This window comes from Semicossyphus pulcher, unplaced genomic scaffold (genome assembly GCF_022749685.1).
Source record: "Semicossyphus pulcher isolate SPU_LCO1_2020_fin unplaced genomic scaffold, fSemPul1.0.p SCAF_14, whole genome shotgun sequence".
In the NCBI taxonomy this organism is placed as follows: domain Eukaryota; kingdom Metazoa; phylum Chordata; class Actinopteri; order Labriformes; family Labridae; genus Semicossyphus; species Semicossyphus pulcher.
In genome coordinates, this window is record NW_027211648.1 from 7,189,201 (window position 1) to 7,203,437 (window position 14,237).

Genomic DNA, 14,237 nt, shown 5'->3' on the forward strand with positions numbered 1-14,237 from the left:
GAGCGCGCTTTTAATACATACAGGCGACGCCGTTACTATTTCTCCCTGCCGACTTCCAAAATTAATGCGGCAGAGCTCCAGTCCAGCACAGTTGGGAGGAATGGAATGAGAGGCAGCCGTGGGCGATACCAACTTGGAATTCCATGAGGGGGGTGCACTGCAAGCACCACGTTAATTCTCGAGTTTGCGGGGAATAACACGCTCACACTTAAGGGTTTAAGTATATTACTGTGTGTACTTTTACTTTATCAAAGTATATGTTTTGCCTTTGCTTTTTCTGTCAGCGTCGTTCTTTCACATAACTACATTTTTTTTTAATCTTTATCCCGCTTCCCCCCTTTTACGCATCCACCAACCGCACATGTATTCCTCTCTACTTGTTACAGCTCCAGTAGGACAGAATGTGGCTCTCGTCGAAGGCGGCAGAACGACGACTCTTCTCTGAAACTTACTGAATACTTTCCCAAACTGTGGATATTTTTGTCCCTCAACTTTAAAGAAAAATAAAAACACCTACAGAGCCATTCGGATTAACACTTTTTAAAAACAGGAATAACTTGTTTTCTTTTCCAAAGGTGAGTTTTTCCTTTACAAGCGAGATGCTGTGACTGTCTGTATCCGTTTATATTTCGTCACTCCGGGAATCTTAACGGTTAAGAATGGCCGTGACGTCATTTCGGCAGTTAAAATCAATTTAAATGTTTAAAATGAAGTCGCTCTATGTAGTTTATGTTTGTATTAGTTTAAAACATTGTTTAACGGCGGTTTAGAAAGAAAAAAGGGAAGGCTTAGTTATGTTGCTTCACCCACAGTGATGCTGCCAGGATATTTTACAGGGAATGTCGCCACGAAATATGAGTAACCGAGTCGAGTTTTTTCTGTTAGTTGAGGCATTTGACCCAATATGAAACAGACTTGTGCAACAAATACACTACCACCGCTAACTTTAAACATGTTCTCACTTTTTTTGTTTAAACATAGTCACGTACCCTTCTTAAACATACTTAACGTTGCTCCCAAACTAACCTGGTACTATCTTGGAAAAGCAAAGATGTGCAAAGTAAGCGTTCCTATCTATTGCACTGGTAATGGTTAAACCCTATTTGTTTTAATCCTAGCAAAAATTCCTCCCGTGTTATTGTTGTGTAGTTACCATGCCAGCTATGCCCCAAACATCCTTTAATAGTACTGCAAGGAAGTATGTCTTAAATGGCCCAAAATTATGTGCAAACCATGTTAACCTATCCTGTTTGGAGCTGCAAATTCCCATTTTCTTTTCTCCCTGGAACAAACTGAAAAGTTGTTTTCTTAGTGCTCAGGAATGCCAACAATTTCCCCCTCTGTTTAATATTAGACTAGAGGGCAATCAGGAAAAACGGGAATGGGAATCCTCAAGTTTTCCAACAAAGTGTAACTTATTTTAGGCAGTTTGCTGTGTTTGGGTCCAGGTGTCTAGGTATGCCAGAGGTCAGAGTTTACTCCCCGCAGCTATTGATGACTTAATGTGTTGCCAAAGGGCACTTGAGTAGAGAGGATGCTTTGTCAACTGAACTTGTGCCTGTGGTTGGTTGTTTTAACTACCCTGTCACTCAGTTGTCCATTGCCAAGTCATAATGAGGTTGTTTATGTAATGTTATAAACATTGTTGCACACTGTAAAAAAGTTGCACAATAATATTTGTTGCTTTTCTCAAACTTCCAAATCCAAGCTGCTGGCTTGTTTTGAAGACTCAAGTTCAGTCAGTCAGTGGACCCTCTGCAAGGGTTGTTAACACTTGAAACTCATCCAGTGCACATGGTAGGGTAATCAGTAGGTTATCTTATGTGGCCCATTCCCAAGTATACAGTGTGGGACATGTCAACTAGGTCTTTGCTCCAGCTGTGTGGCGGAAAACTGGTGAAAAACAACCCATTTTTTGTTATTGTGACACTGTCACAGAGCAAAGTGAATGGGAGAAGGAGAGAGATAGTGCAGGTGCGGTCTGGACAGGAAGAGCACAGCTTGAGTAGGAAACAAAAAGGAAACGTGAACAAAGATGGTAGGCGTGTGTGAGTGTCAATGACTCATTCAGATGGTCTGTGTTGGAATGTGTGAGGGGATGGTCCACAATTGCACAAGGTAACCCCTTATCCCACGTAAAACTTTATATGAGTAATGAATACGTTCTGCCATCATGTTTTGGAGCTTTTACTGTGCTATCTTGAAATTATTTGTAACAATAGTCATTACAGAAATGCTTTGGCAAATGCTGGATCCTGAATTCATCAGTGATTTCATCAGTTTTAAACTCAGTATCAAAAGCTAAACTGATTCCTTAGCCTCAGGGCTGGCTTTCTCTGATGCTGAAACTCTGCTGTGAATACACAAACTGTTACACAGAGTACCTGAGCTGAAGAAGAAAGCATCTGCAGTGCTATACACGGGTAACTGGAGATAACCTGTTATATGCATAATTATCTCCTCGTAATGCAAATTCTCCCAGGAAAGCCTGACGAGGAGCGGGTTTTCATACCACCCTTAGAAGCGTGTTTATAAAATGCTCTGTCCTGAATATATCACTCAGTCTTCTTTGTTGCCTAGAAGATAAGGTGTAAGGGGAACCATATGATAAGTGTCAGTGCCATGTAACCGAGGAATGAGGGTGGCGCAGGTTCACGAGAAAGGATGATATTACTGTTATTGCCATAAAGAAGGAGAAACTTTATCTCTTACTGTCCTATAGCGTGTGTTATCTCCACTGTGTGCGTGCTGTCAAATATCCCTCGTGGATATAAGTTATACAGGTGCCCTGGGCTCTCTGCTCATATCACTCTACACTATCTGGTCCATGTTACTACTTCTGCATTCAAATATGCCAGATGCAGTGAGGAGGCCATGTGTTTTTTAAAGATTTAACGTGTTTATTTTTCTCGGGGTTTATGGCCCTTTGAGTCCAGTGGCATAACCATGGTTCCTCAGTTACTGCAGGGACGTTGCATGACTCCTCACATTCATGTCTCAAGTGCACCAAAGGGGACAGAAGGAAAAAAATAGGTCAGTTCTTCCTGCATTTGTCTCCCTTTCTCCCCTTTCCTTGGATTGTGTTTTTCCCCCTCCTCTGCTTACTTCGCCTCCTTAGTGCAGCTCGAGTCCTTTCAAGGAAGTGGACCAAAGAGACTTAACCTGCCAGCATCCCCCCCTGAGGATATTATCATCTTATCTCACATGCTTCTTACTACAGATCTCAGAGCTTCCTGTAGGATATTTTGTTGATTTTGGTGGGATTGATAGCAGGTAGATGTGTTACTGAGACCGAGGTTCAGTCCTGGGGCACTTACACCAGATACCAGAGTTTAGGAATAACTCTGAGAAGCTTATTTATACGTCTTCTTATTGCAGAAAGTGGCCTAGCTTAGGTTTTGGTGCATAGTGAGCAATAGGGCCAAATTTCGGGCTAACAATGTCTTGATTTCAGGTCATTTTCTGGCTTTAAAGTGCTTCATAAAGGAAATGCTGGTGAATTCATGCAGCTGTATGTTACAAACTGTGCCAAGTTTAATTTATATACAGGTGCTCTTGTTTTTCCTGCAATTCACTTTCTGTTCAGGTAAAACAATTATCCTGAGAAGAAAAGACAACCAGTTTCCGTTTTGCGACTCTCCTCAGGTGCGACAGTGTAAACAATGGCAGACAGTCATGTTGCAAAATCTGAGCTCACGAAACAGATCACTCCTTCAACATCCTTTTTCGGAAGGAGAGCTGAAGATTGTCGCTTAAATCAAAGCAGCAGGGCTTGGTCGGGGTTTGTTATAATTGCAGCTCATTTTTTACCCCTCTCCTTTAAGGCTACTTGCACTATTTTGAGCGTACGTAATGGTCGGGTTGTCTGTCTCCGCGGTGTGTTGCTCTGCGATTGCTAGTTATGTTGGGTTACTCATGCACAGTCCAAGCCTGAATGCTGGGCGGGGAGGGAAGGGAGCGACTGCTGACTCTGTTCTAACATGTCTGGCAGTGCCGGCACTTTGAGATGTAAGTGTGTGTGTGTGCACCACTCTTTGCTTGGGGCCACATGGAAGCCAGATGCTATGAATGTTGAAATAATTTTCCATACAGGTAACTGAGCTCGAGCTGTTCTTCAGTGAGAACTGATGAGTTTGAGCCCTGTGGTACTGTTTTGTTATTGTCGACATTTTACCTGAGAAATCCTTACACTATATGTACAATGGGATCTTTGTCTACTTCACTTCTTTATTAATTGATATTTAATTATATTTTGTGAATACATTTGCAGTCATCCTTTGAGTGCTGAACTCTGGCCAACGCTGTTTGAACTCTTCCAGAAAGTTTCAGCTTACTCTTGCCTTTTCTAGAGTAGGGGTGTAAGACAATATCGATAAACATCAGTATCGCAATACCATTTTTTGTGACACTGGATTGATTTAGTTAAAGAGGCATATGTTAATTCCTTTTCTCAGACTGGACTAAAACTACTGCTATGATTTTGGATGTTACAGCAACTATGATGGTGTTGAACGCAGATCCCGCTGTTGCATGAAAAAGTAAACTAGTTTTACTTTGATTTTATGCATGTGGTGGTGTGTTATTTATACTTTGACAGTTTTCCTTAAATTAGATAAGAAAATTGAAATATATTGCCTTTCTTACAGTATCGCAATATATTGAATTGCCGCTGTGTCACAATATGTATCGTGTATCACCAGATTTATGTGCCAACACAGCCGTGGTGTCAAACATAACTCCTACCTGTAGTTGTACAGCATTGTGGATAAAGATGGCTGTCCCAAGTACAAGTGGTGCTGGAGCAGAGACATACAGCAATGTTGGTAACAGCAGAGCACTTTCTTCTCCTTAAACTCAAGAAAACTTCTTAAAAAAAATATTTAGCTAGTGATTGTGATTATATATTTCCATATAGACATGAACTACAAATCACTTTAAAATTATTGTAGCTAACTTTTCTTTTCTCTACTTGTTTATGTTTGTCAGACAGTAATCCTATTAAGACCAACTAGTTTATCTTCCTGTTATGTTTCATATTGTAATTCATCAGACTACAGAAAATAATGCCTGCATTTTGTACTTATTGAGCCCTTAAATCCGGCACGGATTATGAATTGAATCAGGCCACCAAGAATCCCAACTGAATCATCAGATTCCCAAACATTCCCACCCTGCTTTTGACCTTCACCTGTCTACAAATCTTTGCCAAGAACAAACAATCACACATATTTCTTTGCTGATGAAGCTGGTGCCACAAGTCTTCCACTGTGAGCCAACTAATGGCTCCACCAGGCCAGTTGGGAGGCTGCTGGTGTGTTGGCATTTTGAAGGCTGTTACTGAAGGCTTGCACTGTCACTTTTATAATTATATCTCTATCAAGAAGGAGAATGATTCATCAAGCAGGAAGGCGTTTCATCTTCTTAATCTGGGAGTATTTCCAGGGGAGTGGATACAAGGATGATTAAAAGTTAAAGGCCAACTGAGGTGAAAAGTCTAAAATTCATGGACAGGTTCTCAGGAAAATTCAGATGATTTATGGTAAATATTGCAGCCACATTTACACTGTAAGCTGTGGTTGAGCCTGAGGCCACCCACCATCCAATTCCTCGACTTTTCTCTGTGAATTATGCAACAGCACTACAATACCATGCTGTGTACAGACCTGACCTTTTGGGGTTAATGAGTGTGACATTTGACGAAGGGGGACGTGCAGGCGTTCACGTCTCAGATGTTGGATTTGTGTGAGCAAACATACAGATTACACTCAGCGTGACAGAAAATGATACTTTCTGGGTTTGCTTGTGTTGTGGATAATTACCATAATTCTGATCCTACATTTCAACAACTTGAGATTAGTCGTTAAAATCTGCTTCAGGTTCTCAGACTTTTGTTTTGACTCTGAGCCAGAAAACGGTGTTTATCCTCCCTGTCAGCTCAGTGGAAATAGACATCACAAATATCTGCTCGATGATCTTATGGGCAAAGGCTCATGGGAATCAGGGTGTTAAATAATGCTGTGTGTTTTCCCTCTGTGTGTGCTTATAGCCTTAGAGCTTAATCTCAGAGGCAGAGCATCCAGGTATTTATGGGGGAGCAGATACACATGCCTCTAGGCGCTATTAATACCAAGTGTCACAGTTATTTGTTTACGCCGCATATAGTCTGTCGGCAGCAGAGAAAGTAAATACTAAACGACAGAATAGCTTTATTTGCTAAGCATAATAGCCTGTTTCCGGTACAGCCACTTCCCGACATCATGACAAGCCAGCCTGAATCCAAAATAGATGTTTAGACAGTCTAGAGTTTGAGGTTTGGGTGGTCAAGCATGTCGCCCACGAGCGTGCTTTTTCCTGTTCATTTTTCAGCCCCTCCTTTTAGAGTATCAGTAGGTTAAACTGAAGAAGAAGAAGAAGGAAGCTTCACAGTGTAGGCTTATGCCATCTTGTGACTGATGTGATTTAGAGCTACTCGTCAGCTCAGCAGCATTTCTCATCAGCTGAATAAACAGATCTGTTGGCAGCGAACTGCAGGAGGAGAATGACTGTTTCCCCACTCGGATCCAGTCGTTGGCACTGTTTGTAAAAGTCGTGCCCTTTCTGCAAGGGCAGTTTGTGTCGGTGTCTGCAGCCCACGAAACAGACTTCCTCCCATGTAGGATTTGACTTTTTGTTGAAGGACCAAGCCCGTTGTTAAGTCTTTTTTAGGGTCGTAAGAAGAATAGAGGAAAAACTAAATATTGAGATATTATTGTGTGAATGTCGCTTTGATTCTGTGGTATATATTTGTCGGATGGAAGTTTTGAATGCATACAGGACTTGTGGCGTACTTACCTCTTTGAAAGATCTAACAGAAGTATAGTTAACTTAGTTTTTAATTCAGTTTTCTTATCACTATCTTGATAAATGGATTTATTATTTTGTTAATATAATTTCAAACACCAAAAATTTTCACCACTTTTCTCCCAAGGTGAAGTGACGTAATCAAATGAATGTTTATCAGACCATTAAGCCTTTGTTGACTATAAAAACAAACAGGGAAACAGCTAAATGTATTGCTGAAAAAACACATTTTTACTTGAAAAATCTCTCAGACGATTAATCCCTCATCAAAATATTTGATTAATTTTCTGTACATCCACTAATCAGTTATTGAACAACTTGATTCAGCTCTAACCGCAACACAGGGGATCTAAAATGCTTTATACTGGCGATAACAAAAGGAAAAGAGAAGAAAAATTAATATCAAAATGATGTATTCATATAATTTAATCACAACAACAAATGATAAATTGTCTTTAGTAGAAAAGCAAGGTTAAGAATGAGAATAGAAATGCCTTCGACTGTTGTTTTTATTCAGTTCATCCATCATCCAAGTGTAATAATCATTTGGTTAATGAGTCAGAAAAAAGTAAAAAGCATCAATCACAGTCGAAACCCCCAAAATATTCAGTTTACTACCACATAAGACAAAGAAACAAAAGCAGCCAATACTCAGAATAGAGAGGCTTAAACTTAATAGTAATTGACATTTTGGCTTGGCCACTAACTTAATAATCACTCAATAATGATTCTGTTATCTTAATTTCAGATTATTCTTCTGTTAATCAACTATTTGATTAAGACTCAGTCAATGACCCTGATGCACCGTGTAGCTCACAAAGCAGCGATAACAAACAAAACCTATTAGCTAAGCTGAATAAGACCTGTGTACAAACACGGCTCAGCTCCAGATCAGGGATTACAGCGAGCGCAGGTCCAGGATGCTGTTTGCAGTTTGTGAGCACATGGAGACGGTGGCGGTGGTGCACGCTGTGTGTGCATCAGGAATCAAAGGCCGCCATTGTTGGAATGAGAAGCAGATGTTGGTGAGGAATTCTCCTGACTGCAGCAGATTTTTCTTTTTTCATGCCTGAGCTTCGCCGCGCTGCCTCCCTCCTGCTCTCTCTCTCTGCTGCACATATCCACCCTGCACTCTCCTCTGTTTCTCTTTGACACATCTGTACCTGAAGCTATTCTTAAATCAGCGTGGTGACAGCTTCCTACTGCTGGTCTGTTACTTCTTTTCCAAGCGGAGGAAGTTGTCTTTGGCTCCGCCATCCAACTGTTGGACGTAGAGCCTCTCTCCAGCCCTCTGATGTGGATGGAGGAGGGAAAGAATGAGAGAGAGAGAGGTATGGTTGTGACGGAGGCCCTTTCTCTGTACGTGGGATTTGGTGTCAAGCCTGAACTCTGAGGTTTGCCACGTTGACAGAATCCCTGTTCGGGGCTGAAAGGCCGGAGGAAGCTCGACTGGCTGCTCTTTGTGCGTGCGCTGCTCTAGATGGACTTTGGTGTTGCATCACACTTTGCACGGCAGTGAAAGGGTAACAGTAACTTCATTACCCAGCACTCTCTTCCCTCACACAGTGTTCACGCTCCACGGTGTGTAAGAGAATCCACCCTCTCATTTCACGGTGGACATTCCCTCTGTGGTGATGTCTCATGTGCAGACCAGACATGACACAACAGCCCTTTTAAAGCCATCAGTAATGACTTTACGTCTGAGTTACCCGTCTCTACAACAGACCAACTGAGGCATCCAATTTCACCGCTAACATTCAGAAATATGATAAACAAGTACTAAGTAGGACGTTTCTGTGGAAGTCTGGAATCATATTTCTGTCTGAAAACGCAATTTGATATGACTTCAGCAGAGCCCACTTCAAGGGCCATTAACTGTTCTACAGGGAGACTGCGCTGGATGAGGGAATGTTTCAACCTAATGCGGAGATTAAAACCCTGGCAAGAAAACACCCAGGAGAAACTGTGCTTCTTTAATCTTTTAAAAACCCTTTAAGGTCGCAGATTAGTGACTTAAGGTCAGATTGCCTGATGCCTACACAATAAAAAGGTCTATATGTGTTCTTTATAGTCGTCCTGCAGTAGGTAAACAAAATAATTGTGTATCACCTGGTTCCTCCTGCTCTCCGTCAGAAACAGACTGTACATAAGAGGTGGACAGAGCAGCTGTGATGTCACCTTCTTATTGCTGAACGCTTATTTGAAAGCTTGATGTTTGCTTTGTTTTGGCTGATACCAACTGTTTCTTTAGAGTCAGAAGTGACCATATTTCGAATGAGAGGAAAGAAATCAAATTCAGTTACACAAATTAGCTGAAGTTACGCCCAAAAGACAGCCCTACTGCGACTCAAATTAGTCACCCCCTAAAGCCTCACAATCTCGGACGCCATCGGCTGTAGTGTGACGACGATACAGCCTCTGGGGATGATGGTGAAAATGCCGGGCGTGTAGCCAGCGGTTAGTGATAAACGACTCCCAGTCAAGACTTTTCCTTCTGCGCGTGCTTCATTGTTTACAGAAAAAGAACCCGATGATGAGCTTTGTCAGGTCTGTCCTCAAGAGGAGAAAACAACTTTTAAAATGCCCGTTTGTTGAACCGAGGTCGGATCGATCTGATGCATTCGAGGAAGTTGAATTTTTGATGGATTGTTAGCTGTTAGCATGCAGATGTCTGTTTATAGAGATTAATAAGAAGGTAAATCGTTGTCAGAAAGCCGCTGATGGGAGCCGGGATGTCATTACGGTGGATTATGTTCTTGTTCATATTATGACAAATTTTCCAGTTGTCTCCTGACACCACAAAGCTGAGCATGTAAACATGATTCACATCCACAATACAGACGTCTAGTGTTGCAGCAGTTTCCTCAAGCAGTCCTCAATCCAAAACTATCTATACTGTTATTCAAACCCTTCTTCCTTTGTTGTCTACAATGAGCCTCCCATTGAGCCCTTTCTTTAAGTATGAATCCAGCTTTAGTCAGACTGTGTTATTTAATGTTCCCTGTCTCTGACATGTCACCAATCTGACAAACAAAACAGGTCAGAGTAAGTATGTTCTGCAGATATCAGTCCCAGCTTACCGGCACCACTCTTGATCTCTGAAGGGTAAGTGAGGGATGGAGGGAAGTGATCCAATTAGTTGGATCTCACTTCTAATTAACCCCGCTGCCATCACACACAGCTCAGCTGTTCTGTAGTAACACCTGACATATGGTCATGGCAAGGGAGCAGGAACATACCCATACTCTGCGTGTGTTTGTGTGTGTGTGCATCTGATGTGTCTCTATTTTTCTCTGCATCTACATATGTGTGCGTCTGTATCCGTGGTTGCAGTGCAGTGTTGTGTTTAGCGAAGGTCAGCAGCAGTGCAGCGAGTCGTCGCAGTCAGAGCTCATCAGCAGAGTTTGCTGAGTAGCTGGTTGCCCGCCACGCTGCACATCCAATGACCAGCTCTAATGAGAACTGATGCTGAATGTCAACAGTATGTGTATTTATGGCCGCGCTGCCCACAGTGCTGCCTGTCTCTGCTGCAACAAAGCAGCGTTATATGTGGACAGCCGGCGTATTGAATGGGTACTTAGCTGGAGAAGCACTTTGTGACTTTGCTGCAGAAGTCCAAGCCTGCAGTTAAAGCTGTTGTTTATTAGAAGCATTCTGGACGGTAATTCTAGGGATGTTTCCGCCTCTGTTTGCTTTATTAATGTGATGTTTATGCAGGGTTTGCACTTAAATATTCAGAGTCTCAGGTTGTGAAGAGAGTGTGAGACTTACATCTTTTCATGTGTTTAAATATCTAGAAGAAGCCTCACACTGCAGCAGAAATGTTAAGAATTAGATGAACAAAAACCGATGTGAATTCCTCACCTTGTCTTTGTTATGAATGAACCTTTAATCCCCTGATTGCGTCTTTTTAAATGCTAATTCTTTCTCACTCCCTAATGTGAGCCTACCCAGTGTCTGTGCTATCTGTTTATAATGACAACACGGCTTCAAGGTGAGTGACTTTCAACAGGAAGAGGTGATAATCTGGATTGATTGTTCTTTAAACATTCTTTTGTCTGGTGTGAGACTTCTCACACCTGCTGAAGGTCCCACACGTCCCCGGGCTCAGTTCATGCTGTGAGCCGCTCACTGCTCACAGGGCAAGTGATAACGTTGGAGGTGTGTGTGTACTGTCTCTCTCTAGTGTGTAAGAAAGGAACATAGTTTGTAGTAGGGCTGTGTGATCTTTCGTTGGATATTTTGCTATATTGTTTATTTCATTGTGTTGCAAAGTGAAATGTTTACGGCAGTTTTCCTGGCATATTCACGACGCTATAAGTTTTGAATGGGGTGATACTTTTGGGGTTACTTTAGTTAACATCCTTTGGGTATGAAAGTCTCTCACAGATCACAAACAGTACTTTACAAATCATGCCGCAGACAGGTCTCCTTATGTGTTACATATTTTCTGTTGTGCTATATCTTAACATGCATCGTTATCTGGGTATGAGTTGACCCATATCAGCATCAGAGTTAAACCCTTTTTACTTTGCGGTGCCGCCTCAGCGCTTTAACGAAGCTGCGTCCTCATACCAACGCAGCGTTCTGGCGTTGCGGAAGTAAAACGCGCGAGAGGTGTAAACAAACAGCTTGTGTTTCAAATACACGCACACGGCGCTGTTCCGCCCTGCTGGCTCTGCAGTTTACACAGTCGACGTTTCGCATCTGTTACACCTCTGTTGCTACCTCCGATGCCGGCTCAGAGGCCGCACAATTTCGCCCCACCATTCCGCCTCTGTGCGTTCTACATAGAAGACGGAACGTAACAGAGGCGTAATAATCTCGCCTTGAACTGGCAGTGTACAAAGGGCTAGAGGTAGTAACAGAGGCGTAACAGAGGCGAAAAGAGCACCCACTGTTTGTTCACACCTTGTGCACCTTTTGCTTCTGTTGCGTGGTCCAATGTAGAGTGACAAAGGCTGCTTGATGGCAGAGCTTTGTTACAGCGCTGTGGCGGAACCGCAGTTTAAAAAGGGCTATTGTCAGAACATTGCGACTTAAATCCCAGCATGCAGACATTCTTTCACATTCCTGTAACACTTTGTCGTTGCTCTCCGGTAATAAGAGATTCTATTAATTTAAACATTTCTCTCAGAACAAAACCTCTGTATAGAATAGTTGAACTCCTTTATGTGGATGCCAGCTGACTGTGCAATAGTCAAACAAGTCAAACAGCCTGAAGCAACTGAATGAGTTGACAATACTGATGCCAGGAGGAAAATGTGGAGCTGTTTGGCTTACAGATGCAACAAAGTCAGACACTCAGTCGACTTGCATAAGTTTCTTTAAAAGCACTTTGACTTGAACAGATGTTATCAGATTTCTGTTGTGTTTTTTAAGTGACAGAAATCGTTAAGTTTCTCTGGTATGAGTCACTCAGTCATCTGTGCCATCATTAGATCTCATCAGTTCCTCTCCAGACATATGTTCCTCCGGAGTCACCGACATTCCCCTTTAATGATGTCACATAATCATCCACACAAGCAGGAATGCAGCCCTCCTTTTTCCTCTGTCTGTCTTTTATCCTTTCCGACTCCTTTATTGGGAACATACTCTTCTGCAGTGTTATTTTAAATGCGTATCAAGATTTTGATTCATCTTTTTTTGTCAACAACATCCATCGGGTCTGTCTCTGCAGAACACATCTGCATAGTTCAAACAGAGCAGAATGAAAAGTTGCTGCACCAACATTAAATCCTTCTTCTCCTCTGATCTCTCCTCAGTGGCTGACTGCGGCTCGGGTCCACATGCTCTGCCTTGTGAGTGCTGCTTGGCCTGCTGAGCCTGAAGGTGCTGGTTTGTCTGGACTGGGCTGCAGCTGAAGCACACACACACACACAGGGACTGCAGGTGGTGGTGGTGGTGTCGGTGCCTGCGGTGGTAGCAGGCGGAGGGGTCTGTCCTGTCTGAGCCACTCGAAGATGAACAAACTGAGCTTCCACAACAACAAAACCATGCAGGACCGCCGCTGTGTCTGTGTCTTTTTGCCCAATGATGACACGCTCAACGTCATAGTCAATGTGAGTACACAAGGAAACAATATATAAAACTCCATGTAAAGATAGAGAAACTAAAACAGTATTTAAGGAGACAGTTAAGGAAACAGGCTTTTTTGCTTAAGGGGAAGATCGATACCACTCTCATGTGTGTGTTTTTAATATGAAGTTACAGCAAGCAGCTTTTTAGCTTAGCGCAGTGTTAATACTGGTAACAGGAAACAGCCGGCCTTGCTCTTTTTAAAGGCAGCAGAACATAATTCTCTCTCTCTCTATATATATATATATATCTACATGTATAATATGTAACAAATGCGCAATTAAATGTCTAAGACATCTAGACCTGTGCTATATATTTTGTTGCGTTGCATAGGCTACTTATATTGTCCCAAATGTTTCCAACAGCATTCAAACCCAGAGATATCAGTAATTTTAGTAGTGTCAGGAAGGAAGTAGGCAAATTGTTTATCTTAACTAAATGTTACTTGAGTAACATAAATAAAACATACACATACTTGTTCTGTCAAAATTGGCCAAAAATGTCGTTCAATTATTCCTTCTAAAAAAACGGTTTGAACTATTCGATTATCTATTTTTGCTCAGTATGTCCACAAGAGGACACACCAATGAAACGAGAGATAAACTTACTTGCAAATATATATTTATTTAAACATAAACATGCATTTTAAAAGATCAACATAGGCTTCCTACACCTTGCAAAATAAACAAATGAAATAATTAGGTTATAGTGGAATGGACATTCAACGTACCTACACCTGTCTGTTATGCTGGGGGCGAGAATCTCTGTCCCTCCGACCGGGCTTAGATTTGAATTCTCCGCCATCATTACCACACGCCACACAGATGTTGTAATTAACTTTAGTCTAGCTGAAAACATTTAATACAAATATTAACTATAACGTGACGTTGTGATGCATTCAAAGACGCCCCGTAACCAAGAGAGTGCGTCAAGAGAGTCAGCCGCGGTAGTGCAGATTTTTTTCTCATTGCATATTGATTTTAACAATCAAATATCCAATCTTTATTACAATTTAGTTATATATTCAGATTTAGGATATTCGTTTACAGCCCCACACATTACCTCATCCTTAAATTTAATTTCTGGTTTTTCTTCATTAATGGTGATCGATAAACAGTTAGGACAACAACTCCCATGATCCTTTGCTACTTCAAGGCATCATTACCCACTGTGCGTTTAATTGATTTTTTGTTTAGATAAATCAAAGATAGATAGTTAGATAACTCAAATTAGAGTTATTTCTAGCTACTTGATATTTCCGGTCTTTATGCTAAGCTAAGCTAACGAACTGGTAGCTTAAACTTCATATTCATCATACA

The 14,237-nt window shown here is 41.7% G+C and overlaps 1 protein-coding gene across 1 annotated transcript in view; it reads left to right on the forward strand.

The window, feature by feature from the left end:
• The first annotated feature begins 409 nt into the window (after positions 1 to 409).
• Positions 410 to 14,237, forward strand: part of frmd6 (FERM domain containing 6) — a 32,940-nt gene continuing 19,112 nt past the window's right edge. The window contains exons 1-2 of the mRNA XM_069662468.1: positions 410 to 575; positions 12,606 to 12,902. Of these exons, the coding sequence (XP_069518569.1) occupies positions 12,804 to 12,902 (99 nt within the window). The 5' untranslated portion in view covers positions 410 to 575; positions 12,606 to 12,803. The remainder of the gene's footprint in view (positions 576 to 12,605; positions 12,903 to 14,237) is intronic.